Source organism: Macrotis lagotis, chromosome 3 (assembly GCF_037893015.1).
Source record: "Macrotis lagotis isolate mMagLag1 chromosome 3, bilby.v1.9.chrom.fasta, whole genome shotgun sequence".
Taxonomy (NCBI): Eukaryota; Metazoa; Chordata; class Mammalia; order Peramelemorphia; family Peramelidae; genus Macrotis; species Macrotis lagotis.
This window is the reverse complement of record NC_133660.1, coordinates 299,442,806-299,456,707: the sequence shown is the minus strand read 5'-3', so window position 1 is coordinate 299,456,707 and position 13,902 is coordinate 299,442,806. Positions and strand designations below refer to the sequence as shown.

At 34.4% G+C, this 13,902-nt stretch overlaps 1 protein-coding gene across 1 annotated transcript; it reads left to right on the top strand.

The window, feature by feature from the left end:
- Positions 1-2,764: 2,764 nt before the first annotated feature.
- LOC141516932 (olfactory receptor 1165-like) lies at positions 2,765-3,709 on the top strand. The gene has a single exon (XM_074227887.1). The coding sequence runs from the start codon at positions 2,765-2,767 to the stop codon at positions 3,707-3,709; it is 945 nt and encodes a 314-aa protein (XP_074083988.1).
- Positions 3,710-13,902: the final 10,193 nt, after the last annotated feature.

The window sequence follows — 13,902 nt, the reverse complement described above, 5'->3', positions numbered from 1 at the left end:
GGTTAAGTTACTTCAGTAATTTAGTGAAGAAAAATCCAAAACAGGTATGGAATAGTAAAATATGACTGAAACAGAATTGAAAGCCTCAGGGAACTCTCTAATTATGTTATAAACAGTTCTGCAATGAGAAAACTTTTTTCCATAATAATGCAGTTCTGATCATATATTTGGTGAAGACATTTAAAGGGTCACATGGACAGATAGTTTTGTGATAGTTTTGAGACACATTTATTGTCATCTATAAACAATTGGAAAAGGAGGCAAATATTTGAAAACTAAGAAGATGATAGTTCTTTAAAATTTAAAAAATGCCAAATATTGGTCAAAGCAATATTGATGACAGATGACTATTAAGGAAAAATATCTTTAGGGGATGAACTTTGGTTTTGGGGGAAAAAAGAATACTTAAGTGGGACAAGCTGAGTTTTGCATATTTGAAGAAGAAAGAGGGGAAAACATATAGATGGGTTGGAAGCTGCATGAGAAAATGTTTGAAGTATTAGGGAATAGCCTGGAAAATTGAGTGCTATTCTTCCTAGATGAAAAGAGACATTGAAATAAGTCATAATCTGGATTTATCAGTTTTGGAATTTTTAGTTTTCAGACAGCACATTCTCCCATTGCCATTGTTCATCTAATTGGGGAATGTTCTTCTGGTAATATTTTATAAAAAAAGGGAAATCCAAATTGGAATGCTAACATTATGTCTTCCCTGATTCATATCCTAATGCACACGACTTTGTCATCATTAATATGTCTCAACAAATTAGTCACCCTCCACCCTGGACATATTTTGGCTTCTTTCTGTTTATCTGTCTCTCCATTTGTTATTATTTTATCTTTCTCAATTTTTTTTCCTGTTTGAAAGGTAATTACACATTGTGATTTTCTTCAAGGGGACAGAAATAAGTAGTCCCTAGCAAGAAAGATAATTTATCAGATCCTTAAAAAACCCTCCCTTGGGCTTTCTTTTTTCCTTCCAAATAGCTAAATCATATTTTTCTTTTCCTTCTAGCCAAAAAAACTACAAAGAAACACTTCAGGAGGTTGGAGCCGGAATTTAAATAATAAAGATCTACCATCTTTATCTGGAAGGAATCATAAGATTTTTCTTTCTATTGTTAATATTTTTTTTCCAATTATATGTAAAGATAGTTTTCAACATTCATTTTTGTAAGACTTTTGAGTTGTAAATTTTTCTCCCTAACTCCCTTCTCTTCACCCTACCCAAGACAGTAAGTAATTTGATATAGGTTATAACTGCATAGTCATGTTAAACAATTACATGTTTGTCAGAAACATAAGATTGCAGTGCATAGATTAGAAAATGTCTTTAAAATATTGAACAGTGATATAACTGAGAAAGACTGTCAATATTTTCTATTGGACTCTCATATTTTATAATGCAATAGATATGAGATCTCAGTCTATAGTGAGAGAGACCTGAAATCAAATCTGACCTTTAGAGATTTATTAACTGTGCAATCCTGGTCAGTCATTTTTACTTTTATGTGAATCACTTTCAAAAGCTGCAAAATTGGAATGATAATTGCTCCTCCCTCTCCAGATTATTTTGAGAATTATTTTGATAATAATTGTAAAGAACATGCTACTTGGGATATATAAAGTTCTACATAAACATTAGCTATTTTTCTTGTTTTTGCTGTTTAAAACTCAGGCAAAAAAGGTAAAGAGAGAGACTGATGATTATACAATCATTAATTTGCACAATTGGAAATGAAGCCTTTTAAATAAATAATAACATTAATAGAGCAGTGACAATGTCTCAAATATCATCTTAGTCACTTTACATATATTGTCCCATTTGGTCTTCACAACAACCCTACCCAGTAATACTGTTGTTTTCCACATTTTAAAAATTAGGAAACCTAAGCTATCAAAGGTACAATATTTTTTTTCAGGATGATATAGTTAGTAATGTCTGAGTTGGATTTGAATTCAGAATTTTCTGGCTGAAAACTTAGTTCTCTATCACTTAACTGTGTCTATGGCATGTTAATACTAATGGAATTGTTTTTTTTGTTAATGGACATATTGCTCAATTTTGTTGCGATACCACAAAGTTTATTGGAATATGTTGGATATAAAAATACCTCACTGATGCTTAATATTGAAATTATCCAAAGATTATATACATTATCTATTTTAGAAAATCATCTCTTTTAATTTTAACTTGTGTTGTGGCATCTGTCTTTAGTAAAAAGGAGATTGTTAGTTTAAGGGTTAGGATATCCTTAAACTATTTCTCTACTCTTTACACACACACAAACATACACACAGACATTTATATATTTTTATTACATATATAAAGATATATTTATATGTATGTATATATGTTCAGATAAATATGTGTTTGAGTGTATATCTACCCATAAATGTATGTTTAGAGATACACACACAATTTAAAAGGTTTTTGTGTAAAAGAGTCAAGATTTATTCTGCACTGACATTTCTTAAAGTATATATTATGCTAGATTTTGTGAATTTATAGTTATATATACTCAAACCTTTCTTTATATTTCTCATTCTTTGACTTGTTTTATGCTCAATGAATTTTTCAACCCAAATGGACAGGACTTCAGAGTGGGTGCTAAATTAGGAACTATCATATTTTTCCAATTATTATTTCCATGATAATTACAATGATACTAATTTTCTGTCATATTTGATTTTAACTATTTTCCTCAATTTCATTTATATTTTGCTTCTCATGATTAATTTCCAATTCTCTCCAACAGAAATCATGGTGAGCACTGACAAGAATCAGAGTTCTGAAGTCATGTTCATCCTTTTAGGATTCTCAGATTATCCAGACCTCCAGGTGCCCCTCTTTCTACTGTTCTTTACCATCTATACAGTCTCTGTTGTGGGGAATGTGGGTATGATTGTGATCATCAAGATCAGTCCCAAACTCCACACACCCATGTACTTTTTCCTCAAGCACTTGTCTGTTCTGGATTTCTGTTACTCCACTACAGTTACACCAAAATTAATAGAAAACTTAGTTGTAGAAGACAGAAGCATCTCCATCAAGGGCTGCATCACACAATTTTTCTTTGCTGCTGCCTGTGTGATGACAGAGATGGTCATGTTGGCAGTGATGGCTTATGACCGCTTGGTTGCTATATGTTATCCTCTGCTCTATTCAGTGTCCATGTCCCCAAAACTCTGCTCCCTGCTAGTGACTGTAGCATATTCTTGGGGCATAATTTCCTCTCTTATATACACCTACTCAATTCTTGCCTTATCTTTTTGTGAAACCAAAATAATTAATAACTTTGTGTGTGAGTATTTAGTTTTCCTAGCAGCTTCTTGCTCTGATAGACACTTCAGTGAGACAATACTTTTTATCCTTACAAATCTCAGTTCAATTTGCACCCTCACTGTTATTTTTACATCCTATCTTTTTATTTTTGTAACGATTCTCAAAATGCATTCAGCTAGTGGGAGATATAAAGCTTTCTCCACTTGTGGTTCCCACTTGACTGCTGTTATCATCTTCTATGGAACCCTCTTTCTTCTCTATTGTATTCCCAATTCTAAAAGCTCAGGAATTGGGGTCAAAATAGGATCTGTTTTTTATACAGTGGTCATTCCTATGCTAAATCCCTTAATATATAGTCTAAGGAACAAAGATGTAAAAGAAACCTTCAGGAAATTGTTGAATCTCAAAAACATTTCTCAGTAAGATCATTTTTTATGAATTTGATCACTACTTTTAAAACTATATGCATGGAATTTATGGCTGAAATTTAATGAATTTTCTGAGTCCTCTTCAGCTACTCCCTTCTCTGAGAGTCATATCTTTAGTTTTCACAACAATTTATGGGTAGGAAAATTCCTCATTAAGTAAAAGAAGAAAATGCTTGAAATGTTAAAAAAAATCACAGGGATCCAGTGGTTAGAGCACCAACCCAGGAGTCAGTAAGACCTGAGTTCAAATTTGGCCTCAGAAATTTTAGATTTATTTCCTGTATGACTTTAGGAAAGTCATTTAACCCTGGTTGCCTCAAATTCAAAGCTATCCCCAGTCATTCTTATTCATATCTGGCCACTGGACTCAGAGGGTTTGGGAGGAGAAAGCGAGACTGGCACAACCTCATTTAAATCCAGTTCAATTGATTTTCATGGCATCCCCTCTCTCATGTCATGGTCTTCAAAAAGGAAGTCTCAAACAACATCATAATGTATTTCATAATGAAGTAACAACCTCAGAACCTTTCATTAAAGCTCTTTTAAAATTTATTGCAGAAATAAACCTATTCATTCTACCAAATTTATTGTCTCTACTATTTTTTTTAAATTTCTAACACTTTACCTATAAAAGAAGGGGGTGGGGAAGAAACTAAGGTGTTAGTCATGGTCAGATGGTGGTATATAAAGTCCAGTCAGAAGTCCAGAATAAACAAACACCCTGATGAGTTACCATATTCAATATTGGTAGAGATTAGTGGTCACTGACAATTCGATGAGCTAAGAGATCTATTATAAAGCCAAGTTAAATCCTACAAAATGCTTGGTAGATCTTCTGACCTAGCAAAGGCTTATTAAGTAGATGGTTGATTGAATTATTCCTAGTGTAGAGACAAAGATTCCTGGCTTTCTTCTCTTTGAACATGATAAATCCTAACTTAGAATCTGGCTTCCTCTTTCCCCGTGTTCCTTAGACCTTGAAAGCTTGAAATTGAACTATCTCATCTGGGTAGGTGGGAAGACCATGACTTAAATTGGACAAACTCCAGGGATGATGAAACGGGAATTTGGAGCAAGTGGTCACATGACACATATACAGACAAATTAAGCTTCAATCATTACCCTGAAGAAATAGAAATAAAATGCAGATGATTCTAATAATTTTTTTAAAAAGACTTTGACTTCCAATATATTTTTATTTTAAATTTTAATACACAGTAAAACAAGCATTCTCATAACATAGTAACAATAAAAATATGATTATATAACCTACAATCTTTTATGGACAATTTGTCATTCCATACATATATGTATATATACATGTATATATATTAAATTTTTCATCTAAGTTTCCTTTTCCCCCCTTTTCCCCACTCTGTTTCTAGAGATTGATAAAAATTAGGCACATACAGATATACACATACATATATAGTAAATGAGTCTATTCAAGCTTCTATTCATCCCTTTTTTCCCTTGATGCTGATAGTAACTTGATTCTTTTTTACAAGGCCAGATGGATTTTCTTTTTTTGTGTAACTCTTTTTTTTTTGGCAAGGCATTAGGGTTAAGTGATTTCCCCAATGTCATACAGCTAGGTAGTTATTAAGTATCTGAGGCCACATTTGAACTCAGATCCTTCTGACTCCAAGGATGGTGCTCTATCCACTGTACTACCTAGCTGTCCCCAGATGGATTTTCTAATGAAATCTACCAAAAACTGAAATGATAATCTATTCAAATTCTGTATAAACTCTTTTTCATTAAAGAAAGATTTTATTGATTTGGAATTTTACAATTTTCCCCCTATTTCTAGCTTCCCTCCCCCCATCCCCCATATTCGTGCCCCTCATTCCAGGTCTATTTTCTCTCACACATTACCCTCCCCTTCCCACCAGGTTACACGACCCCTTGTTAAGTAAAGCTCTGATTAAGTCAAATCCTGAACTAATTAACTGCAAGAATCTTAAAGATCAGGATGGCTGGGTTGCGCAGTGGATAGAGCACCAAGCACCTGAGTTCAAATCCAGCCTCAGAGATTTAATAATCACCTAGTTGTGTGACCTTGGACAAGCCCTTTAATCCCCTTTGCCTTGCAAAAACCTAAGAAAAAAAGAACCTTAAAGATCCCTAAGTCCTGGGAAGCTCTCAGGGTCTCCAATGAAAACTTTACAAATGATTATAAATTACAGAGACACTGACTCAGGATCACTCAACTTAAAAATGCCCTCATGAGACCAGGTGCTAAGCATCATGTAATCAAAGTGAGTCAAAGGCTGAGACACTTAAGTTTAAAGTTAACACCCCTGCTTTTCTGCAGGGCTTTTGTTTCAAACATAATGATGTCATCATGGACCTCATCAATGGAGACACAATATTCAAATATACCTATTTGCTTTAAGTCCAATCTCTTCAATTATATTTGCCCCTTTAATTATTTTAAGAGAAGTAAATTTCTAAAGAATTATAAGTGTTTTATCTTCCCTTTTAGGTTGTATTCAATTTATGGACTTGACCAACATTTGTTTTGTTTTATTTTGATTTTTCCTTCCCCTTTTCAATTACCTTTTTAAGCAATTCTTGAGTTCATTGAATATCCATCTTTTTTCCCTGACAGTATATGCTGAATTTTGCAGAGTAGTACATTGTGGGTTGTATGCCTGGGTCTTTACTCTTTGATATATGGTATTTCAATTCTGCTGATCAGACAGTGTTGAGGTTGTTAGGTCCTGTGTGAGTCTGATTGTGTTTCCTTTGATTTGAAGTCTTTTCTTTTTGCTGCTTGCAAAATTCTCTCCTTTATTTGTGAGTTCTGGAATTTGGCTATAAGAGCCCTTGGAGTTTTGATGCTAGGGTCTCTTTCTGGAGGGGTTCTGTGGATTTTGTCAATGGTTACATTGTTTTCTTGTTCTAGCAGATTAGGACAATTTTCCCTTGTAATTTCCTGCATGATGCTTTTGAGAATTTTTTTAAATCTAGGCTTTCTAGTGTTCCAATGATTCATAGATTGACCCTCCTTGATCTAGTTTCCAGGTCATTTATTTTCCCTAAAAGATAATTTACATTTTTGTCATTTTTTCAGCCTTTTTTTGTTTGATGGAAACTTGTAGTCTCATAGATTCATTGGTTTCTATTTGTTCAATTGTAATTTTAGGGCTTTATTTTTTTTATTTTTCATTTATTTAATTTATTATTACAATAATCTCGTTATGAGAGTAATTATAACCCCTCTCCCTCCACCAAGAAGATGAGAAACCTCAAGAATAGTGACAGAGGAAAAAAAAAACTTTACTTAAGTCTCAGTTCAGATTCCAATGACTCTGTCTCTCAGATGAGTTGTTTTCTTTATCATAAGTCCACCAAAGAAGTTGCTTTAACATTTTTCTCACAGATGCTATTACTAGCTGAATTTCCTCTACTGTATTCCTTCCCACTCTTATTTACTCTATTCTCTCTCTCTCTCTCTCTCTCTCTCTCTCTCTCTCTCTCTCTCTTTTTCTCTCTCTCTCTCTCTCTCCTTTCATCCTGTCCTTGTTCAAAAGTGAATATGAGTACCCTCCCCACAATCTTCTCTTTCTTCTATCACCTATTCCCCACCCCCCCATTCCCCCTTATCCCATCCCTTTCCTCTCATTTGTCTCTAGGGTAAGTTAGATTTCTATACCCTATTAACTGTGTATGTTATTTCCTCTCTGAGCCATTTCTGATGAGAATGAAGGCTCACTCATTCCCCCTCACCTTCTCCCATTCCACTCCTTTGAAAAGGTTTTTTCCTGACTCCTTTGTGAAATATCTTAGTCCCTTCTTCCTCTCCTTTCTCTTCCTCTCAGTACTTTCTTTTATCACCCATTGACTACATCTTTTTACTTTATTATACCATTATAGTCAGCTCCTTCCTGTGCCCTGTCTATATATGCTCTTTCTAACTGTTCTTATAAATGAGAAAGTTCATATGAGTTATCAGTATCTTCTTCCCATATAGGAATTCAAATAGTTCCACAGCATTAAGTTTCTCATAGTTAGTCCTTCTCGTCCACTCTCCTCTATGGTTCACCTGAGTCCTGCACTTGGAGATCAAACTTTCTGTTCAGCTCTGGTTTTTTCAGTAGGAAAGTTTGAAAATCCTGTTTCATCGAAAGCCCATCTTTTCCCCTGAAAGAGGATGTTCAATTTTGCTGAGTAGTTTGTTCTCAGATGTAAATTAAGATCTTTTGTCTTCCAGAATATGATATTCCAAGCCCTACAAGCACTTAATGTTGATGCTGCCTGTGTAATCCTAATTATCAAGCCATGAATTGCTCATTTCTGGCAGCTTTGAGTATTTTCTCTTTGACTTGGAAGTTTTGGAATTTGGCTATAACATACCTGGAAGTTTTTCTTTTGGAATCTCTTTCAAGAGGTGATCAGTAAATTCCCTCAATTTCTTTTTTACCTTCTGCTTCTAGGATCTCAGGGAAATTTTGCTATATTATTTCTTTAAAAATTAAGTCTAGGCTCTTTTCCTAGTCGTGACTTTCAGATAGCTTAATTGTTTTTAAAATTATCTCCCTTGGATCTGTTTTTGAGGTAAGTTGTTTTTCCTATGAGATATTACACATTTTCTTTTAAATATTTTTTAATAGTTTTATTTATCTATTTCTTGCAAAGTCAATGGCTTCCTTTAGTTTTATTATGCATTTGAAGGAGTTATTTTCTTCAGAGAACTTTTATATCTCCTTTTCCAGCTGGCCAAATCTGCTTTTTAAGGCATTCTTCTCCTCATTTGCCTTTTGTGTTGCTTTTTACATTTGGACTAAACTGTTTTTTTTTTATTTTTATTAAAGATATTATTTGAGTTTTACAGTTTTCCCCCAATCTTGCTTCCCTCCCCCCACCCCCACCCCACAGATAGCACTCAGTCAGTCTTTACTTTGTTTCCATGTTGTACCTGGATCCAAATTGGGTGTGATGAGAGAGAAATCATATCCTTAAAGAGAACAGAATTCTCAGAGGTAACCAGATCAAACCATAAGACATCTGGGCTTTTTTTTTCCGAATTAAAGGGAATAGTCCTTGTACTTTGTTCAAACTCCACAGCTCCTTATCTGGATACAGATAGTACTCTCCTTTGCAGACAGCCAAAAATTGTTCCCAATTGTTGCACTGCTGGAATGAGCAAGTCCTTCAAGGTTGAACATCACTCCCATGTTGCTGTTAGGGTGTACAGTGTTTTTCTGGTTCTGCTCATCTCACTCAGCATCAGTTCATGCAAATCCCTCCAGGTTTCCCTGAAATCCCGTCCCTCCTGATTTCTAATAGAACAATAGTATTCCATGACATACATATACCACAGTTTGCTAAACCATTCCCCAATTGCAGGACATTTACTGGATTTCCAATTCTTTGCCACCACAAACAGGGCTGCTATAAATATTTTTGTACAAGTAATGTTTTTACCCTTTTTCCTCATCTCTTCAGGGTATAGACCTAGTAGTGGTATTGCTGGGTCAAAGGGTATGCACATTTTTGTTGCCCTTTGGGCATAATTCCAAATAGCTCTCCAGAAGGGTTGGATGAGTTCACATCTCCACCAACAGTGTAATAGTGTCCCAGATTTCCCACATCCCTTCCAACAATGATCATTATCCTTCCTGGTCATACTGGCCAATCTGAGAGGTGTGAGGTGGTACTTCAGAGAAGCTTTAATTTGCATTTCTCTAATAATTGATGATTTAGAGCATTTTTTCATATGGCTATGTATTACTTTGATCTCCTCATCTGTAAATTGCCTTTGCATATCCTTTAACCATTTGTCAATTGGGGAATGGCTTTTTGTTTTAAAAATATGACTCAGTTCTCTGTATATTAGAAAGGAGTCCTTTGTCAGAATCATTAGTTGTAAAGATTGTTTCCCACTTTACTACTTTTCTTTTGATTTTGATTACATTGGTTTTACCTGTGCAAAACCTTTTTAATTTAATGTAATCGAAATCATCTAATTGGTTTTTAGTGATGTTCTCCAACTCTTCCTTAGTCATAAACTGTTCCCCTTTCCATAGATCTGACAGGTAGACTAGTCCTTGATCTTCTAATTTGCTTATAGTATTGTTTTTTTATGTCTATGTCCTGTAAACATTTGGATCTTATATTGGTAAAGGGTGTGAGGTGTTGGTCTAATCTAAGTTTCTTCCATACTAACTTCCAATTATCCCAGCAGTTTTTATCAGAGGGAGTTTTTATCCTGGTGGCCTGACTCTTTGGGTTTATCAAACAGCAGATTACTATAATCCTCTCCTGCTTTTACACCTAGTCTATTCCACTGGTTCACCACTCTATTTCTTAGCCAATACCAAACAGTTTTGATGACTGATGCTTTATAATATAATTTTAGATCGGGTAGTGCTAAGCCACCTTCGTTTGCATTTATTTTCATTAAGCTCCTGGCAATTCCTGACTTTTTATTTCTCCATATGAATTTACTTACAATTTTTTCTAGCTCATTAAGGTATTTTTTTGGAATTTTGATTGGTAGGGCACTAAACAGATAGTTTAGTTTTGGTAGAATTGTCATTTTTATTATATTAGCTCTACCTATCCATGAGCAGTTGATATTTGTCCAGTTATTTAAATCTGATTTAATTTGTGTGTGAAGTGTTTTATAATTGTTTTCAAAAAGATTCTGAGTCTGTCTTGGCAAATAGACTCCCAAGTATTTTACACTGTCTGAGGTTACTTTGAATGGAATTTCTCTTTCTAGCTCTTCCTGCTGTTTCTTGCTAGTCATATATAGGAAAGTTGAGGATTTATGGGGGGTTATTTTATAACCTGCAACTTTGCTAAAATTGCTAATTGTTTCCAGTAGTTTTTTAGATGATTTCTTGGGATTCTCTAGGTAGACCATCATGTCATCTGAGAATAGTGAGAGTTTTGTCTCTTCCTTCCCAATTCTAATTCCTTTAATTTCTTTTTCTTCTCTAATTGCTGATGCTAGCATTTCTAATACAATATTGAATAGTAGTGGTGATAATGGCCACCCTTGTTTAACCCCTGATCTTATTGGGAATGCCTCTAGCCTCTCCCCATTGAGTATATGCTTGTTGATGGTTTCAGATAGATACTGCTCATTATTTTAAGGAACAGTCCATTTATTCCTACACTCTCTAGTGTTTTTAATAGGAATGGATGCTGTATTTTGTCAAAAGCTTTTTCAGCATCTATTGATATGATCATATGGCTTCTGATAGGTTTGTTATTGATATAATTGAGTATACTAACAGTTTTCCTAATATTGAACCAACCCTGCATTCCTGGAATAAATCCTACTTGATCATAAACTGGTTTTTAACATATTACTTTCTTCAATTTTTTTTTGTATTTCTTTCATCAAGCTGCTGATAGAGTTTTCGTGATTTATCTGCATTGCTCTCAGGTTTTATTTTCTTTAATTACCTTTTGTGTTTCCTCTTTTTTTAGCTTTTGCTAGGCAATGGGGTTAAGTGGCTTGCTCAAGGCCACATAGCTAGGTAATTATTAAGTGTCTGAGGCTGAATTTGAACTCAGGTACTCCTGACTCCAGGGCTGGTGCTTTATCCATTGTGTCATCTAGCTGTCCCTTTTGTTTCCTTTTTTAAAGGAATTGAATTCTCTGATCATTTTTTCCTAATTTTCCTGCATGACTCTCATTTCTTTTTTCCATTTTTCTTCTTTCTCTTTTCTTTGGTTTTTAATTATTTTATAAGCTCTTCAATAAGCTTTCGCATTTGAGTCAATTTATAAACTCTTGATGTATCCCCTGTGAATGAATTTTCATTGGTTTATTTTTCAGACATGGCATTGCTATCATCTTTGTCTGCAAAGTAGTTTTCTATAGTGAGAGTTCCTTTAGCTTTTCTACTCATCTTTGTTGTTTTACCTCTGCTCCTGGAGTATAGGGAGTATAGATCCAAGTTTTTTTTTTTCCTGGGGCTGGATTCTAATCCCTGTTTTGTGTTTGGTCAGGATGTTGCCTATGCAGTACAGGCTTTGCCTTTGCAGAGGTTTCTTTCCTCCTTTATGTCCAGGTTCTGACTTAGCAGTGGTTTGTTCCAGATCCAATCTTGTCTTCTACCTCAGTGTTCCCAGGGTTCAGACTTTGTTTGGAGTTGGGATCCTCCCTGCTGGCTTGCTATTTTGCTGCCTGGACCTCTGTTGTTACCAAGCTGTTGGGACCTGGATTGCACTGTGACTAAAAGCCTCCTGCAGGCTTTCCTGTTCTCCTGCCTCCTGGACTTTACTTCTCCCTTTATCCCAAAGAAACAGACCTTCACAGAAGATACTCCATGATGTGTACAGTTGAAAACTTCTATGAATCTTTTCTTTTCCTTGGTGGGATCTGTAGCTTGAATGTCAGAATAGAGGTTTCATTTATCTTTGGTAGGTAGGGAAAAGATCCAGGTGCATGTTAGCTTGATGCTGCCATCTTGGTTCCACTTTTGAAGTCAAAGCAATTGAAACTGAGGGAATTAGAATTGGCAATAAGGAAGCAAAACATTCACTCTTCACAGATTATATAAGGGTATACACATAGAAACTGAGAATATCATCTAAAAAACTATGTGAAACAATAAATTCATCAAAGTAGTAGGTTATCAAATAAACCCTCATTTCTAATAACATAAAGCCTCATTCTTAAAATATGTAGAAAATTGAATTAAATATATAAAAAATTTATGACATTCCCAGTTGTTAAACAATCAAAGAATATGAACAGAGAGTTTTCAGATAAACAATTAAAGCTATCTATTTTGATAAAAATGCTATAAATCACTATCGATTAGCAAAATGCAAATTAAATCACTCTGAGTTATTAACTCACACCTATCAGATTAGATAATATGACAGAAAATGATACCATAGAATGCTAAGGAAAATTTGAAAACACTGGAATGTTAATGCATTGTAGGTGAAATTGTGAGCTGATCCAACCATTTTGAAGAAAAATATGGAACTGTGCCCCAAAAGTTATAAAACTTTGGCTGCCATTTGATCTATAAATATTACTACTTGGTGTGAATCCCAAAAAAAGTTTACAAAAAAAGAGGAAATAAAGCTACATGAACAAACATTGTTTAATAGCAGTCTTTTTTGTGGTAGTAAAACATTGGAAAATGAGGGGACGCTCATCAATTGGGGAATGACTAAACTTGTTATTGTGCATTCATAATAATGGAATCCTATTGTTCTATAAGAAATGATGAGCAGTCATATTTCAGAAAAACTTGCAAAGACTTCTGCTGAGCGAAGTAAACAAAACCAGAAGAACGTTGTACACAGCAACATGTGGGATAAGTCTTTTCCGCAATACAATGTATCCAAAATATTTCAAAAGTCTATTGAAAAATGATCAACTGAGAAAGCTCAATGGAATCGGAATACAGATAGAAAAATACTATTTTTAACTTTCTTTCTTGTTCTTATGTTTTTGTTTCCTTCTGCTTTGATTCGTCTTTCACAGCATGTCTATGGAAATAAGCTTAATATTATTGTCCATGTATAGCCTGTGTCAGATTTCTTACTATCTTGGGGAAGGGGGAGGGAAATTAATGAGGAAAAAATTTGGTACTCACAATCTTATATCAATTAATGTTGAAAATAATCTCTAATTGCAAAAAGGAAAAAAAATTAAAAACCATTAAGGAAATTAAAAATAAATATAAACAGAAGAAATTTATTAAACACGAACACTCAAACCTGGAATACATTAGAAGAACTGATTCAAAATTAAATGAGCAAAATCAGGAGGCGCTATACACAGTTAAATCAATCTTGTATGATGAGGAACTGCAAATGATCTAGCTGTTTCCTGCAATAAAATGTTCTAAGTCATTCCCTAGGATTCTTGAGGAAGCATGCCATCTGCCTTATTGGGGAGGCCTAGTATTGGGGAAACTGACAATGTGTGAATACGGACTAAAGCATGATCTTTTTCTCTTTTTTTCTTCCTTCTTTTCTTCCTTCCTTCCTTCCTTCCTTCCTTCCTTCCTTCCTTCCTTCCTTCCTTCCTTCCTTCCTTCCTTCCTTCTTATTTGAATGTTTTTCAAAACATCAATATAGAAATATTTTACATGATTTACATGAATGTTTTACATGAAGGGGAGGGGAATAAGGGAGGGAGAAAAGTTGGAACTCAAAAGTTAAAAAAAAGCGTAAATTGTTTTAACATGTAACTATAGA

Coding starts and splice junctions, on each gene's coding strand:
- LOC141516932 (XM_074227887.1), top strand. CDS start 2,765: ATGGTGAGCACTGACAAGAATCAGAGTTCTGAAGTCATGTTCATCCTT.